The sequence below is a fragment of the Acinonyx jubatus genome, chromosome E1 (genome assembly GCF_027475565.1).
Source record: "Acinonyx jubatus isolate Ajub_Pintada_27869175 chromosome E1, VMU_Ajub_asm_v1.0, whole genome shotgun sequence".
Classification (NCBI taxonomy): domain Eukaryota; kingdom Metazoa; phylum Chordata; class Mammalia; order Carnivora; family Felidae; genus Acinonyx; species Acinonyx jubatus.
In genome coordinates this window covers 16,774,516-16,785,273 of record NC_069397.1, presented here as the reverse complement: position 1 = coordinate 16,785,273, position 10,758 = coordinate 16,774,516, and the positions used below count along the sequence as shown (strand labels likewise).

Below are 10,758 nucleotides of genomic sequence, written 5' to 3'. Positions count from 1 at the left end.
ACCCATGCAGGAGGCACAGACTGAGCACTTAGTAAAATATTTCATTCCGTACGTCTTGTTTTCCTCCTAGGGTCAAGGCCACAGCAGAAGGCTGGGGGCAGTGGGGGGGTGGGTAACGGGGGGCGGGGGGGGGGGACGTGAAGGAGGGTGTGAACCTGCTTCCATGCCAGTTTTCTGATTAGTTCTCCGGCGGGGGTGCAGTGAGGAAGCCGCCCTCTCCCCTGTGGGTGAAAAGAAGGAAGAGAGCCCTCTGCCATAGACTGCTGGGTGTAGCCGGTGGATTCGGCTCCACAGCCAACAGGTTGTGTATGTCTGTAGAACTGGGGTGACACCCATACGTTTTACCACTTAGGGTAGTGAAATCAAGTGAACTGATTAGAAAGAGAAGCGTAACTCAACCCCAGTCGGTCTGGGGAGACCCATCGAATCGCCACCCCTTTGAGGTCAAGCCCAAGCTCCCAGATATCCCCAAGAATAGCGCTAATACTAAGCACTTCCCCTGCCCTGACCGGGGGACAGAGGGGACACCGCTTCGCCGTGCAGCAGCACCATTGCTGAGGTTCCTGTCACCCCGGGTCTCCCAAGGCCAGCTCCTGCTGAGTCTCGGACGAGGCACGCAGCCTGGCGGGTGCCAGGCAGACTCGAGTCTCTGCGACGCTCCATTTGTCCAGGACTCCCGCGAGGGGCGGAGTTCCCTTCCCAGTCCCGCCCCGGCCCCAGCCCAGAGAGGCGGGGTCCGAGTTCCAGACCAAGAACCAGGGCGGGGCCAAGGGTGCTCCCGGTCCGGCAGGGCCCCCCAGGCTCGGAGCTTCCCCCCCGCGCGCTGCACTAGTCCGTGCCGTCCACCAGCTCGCACAGCATGTTCTCCAGAGCCGTGATGCGCTGCTCCTGGGCCTGCACCTGCTCACGAAGGGCCTTGATCTCCTCCAGCAGCGTCTCTAGAGTGTGCTGCTGCTGGGGCACAGAGGAGAGAAGAGGCTGTGTCTGGAAGGGATCGGTAGTGGGGGATGTGTAGACTGGGCCGGAGTGGAGCGAGGCCGCATCTTACCGACAATGGGGCATCGCTGGCCGACTGGCTGCGGCGGGGGCCCGAGGGAGGGCGCACGTCCAGAATATTGCGCTTGGTGACCCGAAGCTCACGGTGCTTGGGAGGTATGTAACCGTCCCTCAACGAGATGAGCACGGGTTCCGCGTCCTGGCCAGATAGCCATTCGTCAGCTTCTAGGGCTGGCTCAGGGCCAGGCGTATCTGGGTATAGATCGTCCTGGAACAAGTCTGACTGCGGGCAGCGTGGGGAGAGAGGAGGCCTAGTGTTAGCAGAGTGCCTGGCCTGCTCCGCTCCCTTCCTCCTCGGAGCCTTCGCTCAACCCCTCTTCCAGCCTCCTCACCTTGCGGGGCACAGTCATGATGATGGGCTCACATTTTCTTTCGTGCAACTTGTAGAACCTGGAAGGGAGCGGGGTTCAACACCCCCGCAGGCTCCCACCCCCTTTTCTGCCTGGGATCAATGGGTTGGAGACCAACACTTGCTGAGCCCCTATCATGCTCTGTACTTCAAAACACATTATTGGCCCAGCTGGTAAAACATCTCTGATGGGGTGTTTATATTATTTTACAGATGAGGAAACTGAAGTTTAGAGAGTATTAAGCTAGTTAATGCTGAGACTGGCACCGAAACAAGCCTGTTTGACACACACCCCCCCCCCCCCCCAAGTCCCTGTGTCTTCCCCAATGGCTAGTGGGGACAGACATGGCAAGCGAGAAGGCTGCTGACCGGGCGATCTCACACTTGTTGACTTCCAGTCCCCGCTTGGGCATGAAACCCATGCCCCTCTGAGGCTCCTTGCTGCTGAACGTGTTCAGGTAATGCACGAAAGGTGGTTCGTCTGTAATCTCAAAGTACCGAATGCTGCTGTCGCCCTGCAAAACCAGTCGGGTCAGAGACTCTCCCAGACAGAATTTCAACATCTCGGTCAAGCCCTTGTACTTCCCTCCCGGCCTCAAGCACCTTGCCGCATAGGTAGACGATGCTGGAGTCGGGATCGTAGAAGGGCAGTAGGACCCCGTTGCTTGTGTCCATCTCCTGCAGTGCCACTGGTTCCTCGAAATTGTTCTGCCCGAGCACAGGAGGCGTGACCAGCCCTGCCCTGGCCACGTGCCATTTCTGGATCCCCTGAAAGCCCCTTTAAGCTTCCTACCCGCTCCAAACTCCAAGCGTTCCCAAGGCAGCTCTGGAGAACGCAGCCCCCCCCCCCCGCCCCCGCCCGCATATATACCCCTGCGCAGCATGCAGTCACTGCAAACCACCCCCAGGGACTCGGCATCACCAGGTGGAGGTGCCAGCGTGGGCTCCTTCAGGCGACGCAGCAAAACTGGGCAGAGGGGTGGGTGTGGGGATGGCAGGCGCTGCAAAGGGGGCAGCAGCCTCCAGCCCAGTCCAGGTGGGCATGCCCTGCGGGTGGGGGGCGCCTGGCCCCTCTCCCGTGATGCCAGTCCCCGGGGCACACACCCCAAGCTTCCAGCTGCGTTACCGGGTCCCACAGGCCCAGCTCTCGCTGGCTCATGCGGGTGAAGCCCGTGGTGAAGATATGACCCTGGCGCGTGAAGACGGCCCGCATGGGCCTCATTCCCTCGTGGGCCGCAAACCTCTCCTGGGGGAAGGGGGGGAGACAGGGAGAGGCGTCACCCAGTTGCCTGCTCTGGAGAGCCTGGAGGGCCGAGCAACCAGCTTGCTGATTTTGGTGGGGAAGAGACAGGGTAGGGGTGGGGGTTGGAGACAGAAGAGGGCCTAACTACTCAGCTTCCTGGGGGGCCCTGTCTGGCCGCTGGCCTGGAGAGCGTCTGGGCCCAGAGAGAGTGGGAGGCGCGGGCCTCTCAGCAGATCCCGAGCCCTTAAGCACCCTCAGAGGCTGATCCCTAGAGCAGGGGATGTCTGCCGGCTCCCCGGGTCGCAGCGAGGCTTTTCCCAGACAGGAGCTCCCCGCTCCGCTTCCGCCTTCTCGGGCACAGGCCGCGGCCTGGGAGGGCGCTCCTGGCAGGCCCAGCGAAGGAGCGAGCGCGTGTGCCCAGCGCGGCCTGGCCTACCGGGTCCCAGAGCGCGAGTTGCCGCTCACTCATCCTGCTGAAGCCGGTGCTGAGTAGCTTCCCGTCTGCAGTGAAGACGGCCCGCAGCGGGCGGGCGCCCTCGTGAGGCCGGGCTCGCTCCTGCTCGCGGGGTTAGTGGGTTAGAGCGCCCGCCGGCCCGCCCCCGCCCCGGCCGCGCCCTCCACGCGCACTCCGCGCAGACATGCACGTGCCCCACGCACCCGCACCCCGCGTAAAATTGAGGCTGGTGAGGCAGGTGCTGCCGCCCTGCCAGGGTACCGAGCTGGGACTAATGAGGCACGAGGGTTGTCCCCTCTCTCCCTGCCGCCCAGTGGGTTGACTAGGGCAGAAAGGGGCTTGCCAGAGAGCCCCTGTCGGGCTCCAAACCCTGGAAGATGGCGCTGGGTGCCAGCTGAGAGGAGAGGGGTGCGGGAGTTTTCATGCAGGTTCTGGTGGAGGGATAGAGTTGGCAGCTTCTCGCTCAATTACAACTGAAAGAGCACTGCTCTGAGCTTCTGAGATGCAGGGGAGTGGAGGGAACAGGAGCGGGGCAGAAAATTGTGGACTGTGGGCTTACTTAGGACTGGGAGCAGTGGTTGCAGACACTGGAAGGAGGGTGGCCTTGGGTTGGGGTGGGGAGGCGAGAGCTGGGACTAGGGGCTCAGAGGATTAAGGGTACAGGGGCCTGACAGCTGGTTGGGGGATGGCCACGCCAAGCACTCACCGCCACCACCTGGCCCTTGCGGGGGTCTATAATGCGCAGGGTCTTGTCCTTGCAGGTTGTGGCTAGCAGGCTACCATTGCTGTTCCAGCAAACACTGTGGATGACGTCCGGGTGCATGTCATCTAGACTCAGGAGCACCTCCCCAGTGCCCACATTCCAGATGATGATCACATTGTCACCACCTGTCCAGAGCAGCCGGTCACTATTACTTGGGTCCTGCCTTTGCTTGCCCCCCCACAATCTACAATAGGGACCCCTCCCCCAGGCCCCAGACCTGCACTGAGCAGAACATTCCGGGCAGTAGGGTGCCAGCAGAGGATGCCCACACGTTTGGAGTGGCCCTCGAGTGTAATGATGGGTTCTGTGATGTTGCGCATAGGGGTATAGTCTGGAATTTGCCACACCTAGGTGGGGAGGAAAAGGCATAGGGTAAGTGGGATGAGGGGCCTGCTTTGTCCCTCTACTCCTCCCTTATTCCGCACCCTGCACCCCAACCCTACAGGCTCTCTTGAGTGGTAAAAATCAAATGCAGGGCAAGATGTAATGGTGCCTGCCCCAGGCAGAAGCAGCTGGGAGCCAGGAGGGGGCACTGCCAGCTCTCCAGAGACCTCTCTATACACCCCAGCAGGGAGACTTCAGAGCACTGCCCCCTTGCTCTTCAGGCCTCAAGTTGGCCATGGCTATAATTAGTCCTAAGAAGTGCATCCTGGGAGCCGGTGGGCATGTGGCTAAATATAGCCTGGGAGCTGGGCAGGGTAGGGCCCTAGGACCTAGCACCTCTTTTACCACCTTCCCTAACACAGGTGAGGCAGCCCTCCCCCCTTCCCCTGCCCAACTGCCCTGAAGCATCCACTTGGCTCCTACCATGACCGTGGTGTCGTCTGAGGCACTGGCGATGACATTGTCATTATGTGGGCACCAGTCGATGTCCAGCACTGGAGCAGTGTGCCCAGTGACCAGAGGGTAGTTCTTATCCACTCGTCCTGTCTGGAGGGGTCAGAGAGGGAGCTATAGGATCACTTTCCTGTGTGTTTTTTGGGGGTAGGCAGTGGACCTGTTTACATCTCAGTACTCTATCACCTATTTTCTCTTTGCAAACCCCTTTCTGCACCTTCAGCCCCATCCAACTACTTCCTGTACTTCACTGAAGGCAGAGTTGAAGTCATTTAATATCTCAGACACAGAGAGGTAATGACTTAGCCAAAGACACAGAGCAAGATACTGGTTGAGTCAGTACTTGAACTCTCAGTCCAGAGCTCTTGCAAAAATACCTATTAGGAGGAGGCTGTTCTTGGGCCTGTTCTCCCAGTGAGAATGTCTATAGGAAGCCCCTGGTAGAAGAGGTCAAGGTGAGGTAATATGGAATGCAGTGGCCAATAGCCCTTCCTTTGTCCCCCTTGGCAAGTCTCCCCCTTGTCACTAGTTTGACCTTGGAACCACAAGCAGCAGTTACTCCTAGTGCCTGAGCTGGTGCTCATCTACTTTGGTCCTTATGGGCTTTTTATGGGGGCTCTGAAGCCTTTGCAGGGGCTGGAGTCAGTCCAGACCAGGCAGTAGGGGAGTGGGGTGGCTGTGTAGCATTGGAATGGCAGTTGTACTGGGTGAGGAAGTGGCTCCAGCTTGAAATTTGAGCCCTGGGGATGGTGTCCTTAGATGATGTCTGCATTGTCCCCAAGTGAGTCACTGGCTATTGTCAGGCGTCTTTCTGACCCTGCCACCTGTGGAGCCTCCCTTAACAAGGTATAGGGGCCAGATCCAGGTCAAGGTCATGACTTCAGGTGGCCGTCCTGGGGGGTGGAGATTTCTAAGAGGCTTGAGGCCACTCATCAAAGGTGGCAGTCACTGCTGGCCTCCATCCCTGGGGTAGGGAGGGCTTTGGCCTTATGTGTCATGTCCCCCTGCCCTTCGTTCTCATTCTATCCCACTGTAAGAACCACAGTGGGGAGGTGGCCAGGGACTCTTTGGAAAGAGCTTGACTCTGTCCTCAGTGTGCTGCTCTGGGGTGTGATTTAATCCAATGATCACCCTGCTCTGGGGAGAAAGATCCCACACCCAAAACATGAGGAGGCGTGGCATTAGGAGAGATGAGGACAGAGTCTGGGCCAGGCCCTGGCTCCACTGCTTCCCAACTATCTTCATAATACTCTTCTGGTCCCTGCTGGCAACAGGGTGCTGCATGGAGTGAGGGATGGGCTATGAGTGGGTGCAGGGCACTGTGATGCTGCTGCTCTGTGAAGGGTGAGGGAGCCTCCCACTTGGTCCCCAAGGGCTTGGGGAACAGGGAGCAGCCAGTGGATACAAACTGCCCTCCTGACTGAAGGAGGGGTCCCCAGGAGCTACAGCCAGTGTCTTCCCCACTGCTTTCTTCCCTTCATCCCTCACCTTGGCCAGAGGCAGGACAATGAAGGCACCTCCACCTCCAGCCTCCACAATAATGGCCAGGAATTTGGGGTTGACAGCACAGAAGGAGCTGTCCCACGTGACCTTGGACACACGGATATCCTCGTAGGACTGGTCAGCCTTTGCTGCCTGCCCAAACACATGGCGGAACTTGCTCTGCCGAACCACACGCCGGCTCATGGCTGTGGGTAGAAGTGGAGGATCTCAGTGCCCAGAAATGCCTTTGGTCCTTAGTCCTGTGAGCTGTGGGAGGGAGGAAGAGTAGGGAGAGGATGGCAAGTGAGAAGGGTTATCTGGCCACAAGTCAGGTCCTAGAAGCAGGGAGCTTTCTTCCAGGTGATTAAAGTATGGGAGAGATCTTTGCCACCTATAAAGTGCTGCTTAATTCAAGAGGTTAGGATTTGGGGACTGACTTTTTTGAGACCCAGGCAGGAGACAGTGGAGTTTGGGACTGAAAGCTTCCTGGAAGTTGAAGTGATTTTGGGAGGAATGTCCATGCCAGGCTGCCCTCCTGCTGTCAGCCTTGGCTGAGCATCTCTTCAGGAAGCGTTTATCTCCCAGCAGCACCTTGTCCAGAATCAGAGGCCCTGGTTGTGGGATCTTGGCTCAAGGCCAGCTATGGGGCTAAGATTGTAGCCCCCCCCCCCCCCAAGATCCCCAAACCTGTATGTCTAACAGTTCATGCAGAGGGACTTTTGCCTGTTTCTAAAAATATGCCAAGGAGAAGTTCCTCCTGTCAGCTAACCTGAGCCTTTCCTGCTACTATTTTCATCAATTTCCTCCCATCCTGTTGGGGGACACAGTGTAAGTGGATCTCTCCTCTTTCCACGCTTCTCTTCACTGGCTTCTCTAAGAAGTTTTAACTATGGTCTGGCTTTTGCCTACCACAGTTTGGTCCCGTTCTTATAAGCGTCCTCTCTCCTACTCAACTTTCCTGGGGTGGGGTCCTCAACGCCCAGGCTATGGCCAGATTTGCAGGAGTGGGGTGGCTGAAGTGGGGAGGGTGAAGATCCTTTTCTTCAAACAGGGTTTGTGTTGTGCTCTACCCCAGGGGGCTCACCGAGCTTTTCCAAAGCCCCAGCCACGGACTCCTGCCCCTCCCCAGCCCCAGGCTTCCCCGTGCCCTTCACACCGCTTCTATGGCCCCAGGCCTGACGCCTGGCCTCCCCGCACCCTCCTCGGGCCTCCTGCCCCAGCACTGCGTTCTTGGGAGACGAGGTGTCGGTGCCCTGCAGGCGCGCGGGCCGCTGTCCGGCCAAATATAGACACCAAGTCCGCCCCGCCCGGGACCGAATTTGGCGGCGCGGGGGAGGGGGCGCAGACCTCTGCTTCTCCGGAGACCCCGCCCGCTCCGCTGGCTGCGGTGGCAGCGTGTGTGTGGGGGGGTACCTGGTCCTGAGTTGGCCGAGGGGCGCTCACGCTGCGACTCCTCTGCAGTGGGGGCTAGGGGTGCGCTGGGGGCCGAGGGAGGCGTCAGGGCGCCGGAACTGCTTCTCCGGGTGTCCGCGGCGTCTGGGGCCCGGGTGTTCGTCTGAGCGCTCCAGCCACTGCTTGCGGCTCTCTGAGGCCCGGCGTCGCCGCAGTCCCAGCTGCCGCTGCCATCAACCTGCGGAGGCGGGGCCTGTGGCGGGGGCGGGGCCAGAGCTGCCCCGCCCCTCCAGCGGCGGGAAAGTTGAGCGCAGTGGACTCCGCGCCACCGTAGCCAGTCCGCTGGCCAAAGAAAACTGTCAAAAGTAATTGAATGTGTACACGCGGGTTGTACGCACTCCTTCCCGCCCTCCGTGCCTCCTGGGTGGGCTGGGCATACCGCGCAAGATTAGGTGCCTTCGCGCCGCATTTCTGCTGCAATCGCACTCCCAATTTAGCCTGTCCCGGCTGGTGGTCCCGGTCTTCGGGACTGAACGCCCAGACCCTCCTGGGGAGAGGTCCCGCAAGCTGCTTTGAGGGAGTCATTTCAACCCTTGGATGAGGGCCTAGGCTGGCCCAGGGCAGCTCCAGAGTACCTGACAGGGGGCACTGATGTTACTGTCATTGTTGTTATTAATGGCTGTAACGACGTTGGCACTGTAGGCATTTCACCCTTTTAGAGAGGATTCCATGGAGCAAGGCAGAACACAGCCTAAAGACTGGGTGGGGGAGTGAATCCACCTTGACCCCATGGGAACACCAGATGCAAGGAGAAGCAGCTGCCACAGGCCTTCAACAACCAAATTTTAGACGCCCAACCTGACTCCTAAGTCTTCCGGGATTTGTTTGAATTGATGGCCAGCTGTGTTCCAGGGAAGTCCCAGCCCTCATTCACTCCCGCTGGGATCCATGGATCTGAGTACTGATCAAGATTAAGAAGGAAATAGGGGTGCCTGGGTGGCTCAGTAGGTTAAGCATCCACTTGGCTCAGGTTATGAACTCACAGTTGGTGGGTTCAGCCCCAAGTCGGGCTCTCTGTGCCCATGGCTGAGAGTCTGCTTCGGATTCTCTCTCTCTGCCCCTCCCCTGAACATGCGAGTGCTCTGTCTCACTCACAAATAAGTAAATAAACATTAACAACAACAACAACAAAAAGATTAAAGGGGCGCCTGGGTGACTCATTATGTTAAGCATCCAATTCTTGGTTTCAGCTCAGGTCATGATCTCATGGTTCATGAGTTTGAGCCCCCTGTTGGGCCCTGCGCTGTTGGTGCAGAGCCTGGTTGGGATTCTCTCTCCCCCTTTCTTTCTGCCCCTCCCTCTGCTTATGCTCTCTCTCTCTCTCTCTCTCTCTCTTAAAATAAATAAGTTAAAAAAAAAAAAGACTAAGGAGGAAATAAAAAGAAACCTAATCAAAATACAGCCAGTGAAAAACAACTAGTCCCTGAAGCTGCTGTACACCCAGTATCCACCCACTGCCTGGATTTCTTGCTCTGGATCATAAGGCCCTTGGAGGCCAGCATGAGGCCAGGTATTACCTCTTCTTCTCTAGGGCACACCTGGGGATCAACGGAACAGCCCTGGGGAGGGAAGATGGTGGAAAGCTCAAAGGCCCACACAAGGGTCCTTCTCAGGAAGATTCCAAGTATCCAGTGGCTTGTAGGGTAACAGAACCAGAAACTGTTACAGGTGCTCCAGAAAGAATTCATGGCATGGAGGGCCTTAAGGGCAATGAGTCTCCCTTTTACCTAAAGATTCCAGGTACATGATTAGGAGGAAAAGACCTGAGTGAATCAGTTGCTCCTTAATAACAATAGCTCACACCTATTGTGTGCCAGACACTGTTCTAAGGTCTTTACACATATTAATTACATTCTGATAAGTCTTCTGTGATAGCTATTATTATTATCCCTATGTTAGAGGTGAGGAAACTAAGGTACAAAGAGATTAAGTAGCTTACCCATCAGTCAGCTGGCAGTTGGTGGAGCTGAAACTTTTATCCAGTGGTCTGGCATCTGGGTCCATGCTTTTCAGCACCATGCATTTCTGCCTCCTCTTGAAGGATAATGCTACTTTATCTCACAAGTGCTGATCCTGAGAGATACTCTCTGTGGCACAAAGGATGCTTGGACTAACTAGAAAACTGGAGCTCTAGCCCTGGCTCAATCACCCCATTTGTGCAGTTCTCTGAGCTGTAAAACAAAGAGAGCTGGGTCAGGTTCTTTCCAACTCTGCACGACTTGTTGGCAGAGAAGGGATTTGATATGTCACCTTCTACCTTGAAGTGACCTTTTCTTCCCTTTCCTTTCCTCCTCTTTAAAGAGCACTCCATTCTAAAGCCCCCTCCCCTTTTTTCAAGTTTATTTATTCTGAGAGAAAGAGAGAGCAAGCAGGGGAGGGGCAGAGAGAAGGAGAGAACCCCAAGCAGGCTCCACGCCAAACTTGCAGAGCCAAACAAGGGGCTCCATCTCACAAACTGTGAGATCATGACCTGAGTGGAAGTCAAGAGTCAGATGCTTAACCGACTGAGCCATCCAGGTGCCGGGAGCACTGCATTCTAGACACAAGAGTTTGAGACTAGGAAGCAGGATTCTTTTAATCCATCCTGCCTTCAGTTCTATCATCTGAGAGGAGGGGTGCTCTCCAGGTACAGGAGCAGGGAGTTGCAATAATTACCTGGACCAGGCATGTGTCAGCCCTGCCCTCTGGCTTTTTTCAGAGTGCCAAAGACTGACAGAGAGTTGGGTGGGTGGAGCCAAGGCATAAAGAACTAATTAGCAGGAGAAGCCACTGGGTTTGGTGCTTTCCTGTGTGGTTAACCATTTGAACTATTAGCTGAGCTCTGAACTACAATCTGTAGAAGACAAGCATGGGTTCCATTTTTCATAAAGTCATTTTCTGGGAGAGGTGGCCTGGGAACTTAGACATGATTTGGTTCGTTTGCTTTGGCCAGAAAGACTGAGCTTATCTAGACAGATTGGTGACTCTGGGAACCCCTAGAAAATCTGTGAAATGACCTTGCCTCCATTATCATGCATTCTGGCACTCCAGCCAGAGCCCAGTGATGTGCCCTTTCTACTTGATTTGGATAATTCAGAAAGCAGCAGGCAGACTTCATCTTAGTTCAAGGCAGTGTTTCCTCT

General features: G+C 56.6%; 1 protein-coding gene across 7 annotated transcripts; it reads right to left on the bottom strand.

Moving 5' to 3' along the window:
- Window positions 1-21: 21 nt before the first annotated feature.
- Window positions 22-9,727, bottom strand: CORO6 (coronin 6). Of its 7 annotated transcripts, none has more exons than XM_053211636.1 (13): window positions 9,576-9,727; window positions 7,598-7,814; window positions 6,191-6,451; window positions 4,673-4,795; window positions 4,083-4,212; window positions 3,809-3,990; window positions 3,085-3,204; window positions 2,532-2,651; window positions 2,009-2,113; window positions 1,775-1,920; window positions 1,389-1,446; window positions 1,049-1,279; window positions 22-954 (listed from the first exon to the last, which is right to left on the bottom strand). In XM_053211636.1, exons 3-13 carry the CDS (start codon window positions 6,386-6,388, stop codon window positions 829-831), a joined length of 1,539 nt encoding a protein of 512 aa, XP_053067611.1. In that variant the 5' UTR covers window positions 6,389-6,451; window positions 7,598-7,814; window positions 9,576-9,727; the 3' UTR covers window positions 22-828. The 7 variants fall into 7 exon arrangements, with proteins under 7 accessions (XP_053067611.1, XP_053067613.1, XP_053067615.1 ...); XM_053211638.1 differs by having other exon boundaries at window positions 22-951; window positions 9,576-9,726; XM_053211640.1 differs by lacking the exon at window positions 2,532-2,651.
- Between the last annotated feature and the right edge of the window lie 1,031 nt (window positions 9,728-10,758).

Bases quoted from the DNA above. Each gene is read 5' to 3' on its own strand.
- CORO6 (XM_053211636.1), bottom strand. From the start codon at position 6,388: ATGAGCCGGCGTGTGGTTCGGCAGAGCAAGTTCCGCCATGTGTTTGGG. The intron at 4,796-6,190 runs GTGAGGGATGAA...TGACCCCTCCAG, and splicing joins TTGTCCTGCCTCTGGCCAAG to ACAGGACGAGTGGATAAGAA. The intron at 1,447-1,774 runs GTCAGCAGCCTT...GCTCCCTTCCAG, and splicing joins AACAAGTGTGAGATCGCCCG to GTTCTACAAGTTGCACGAAA.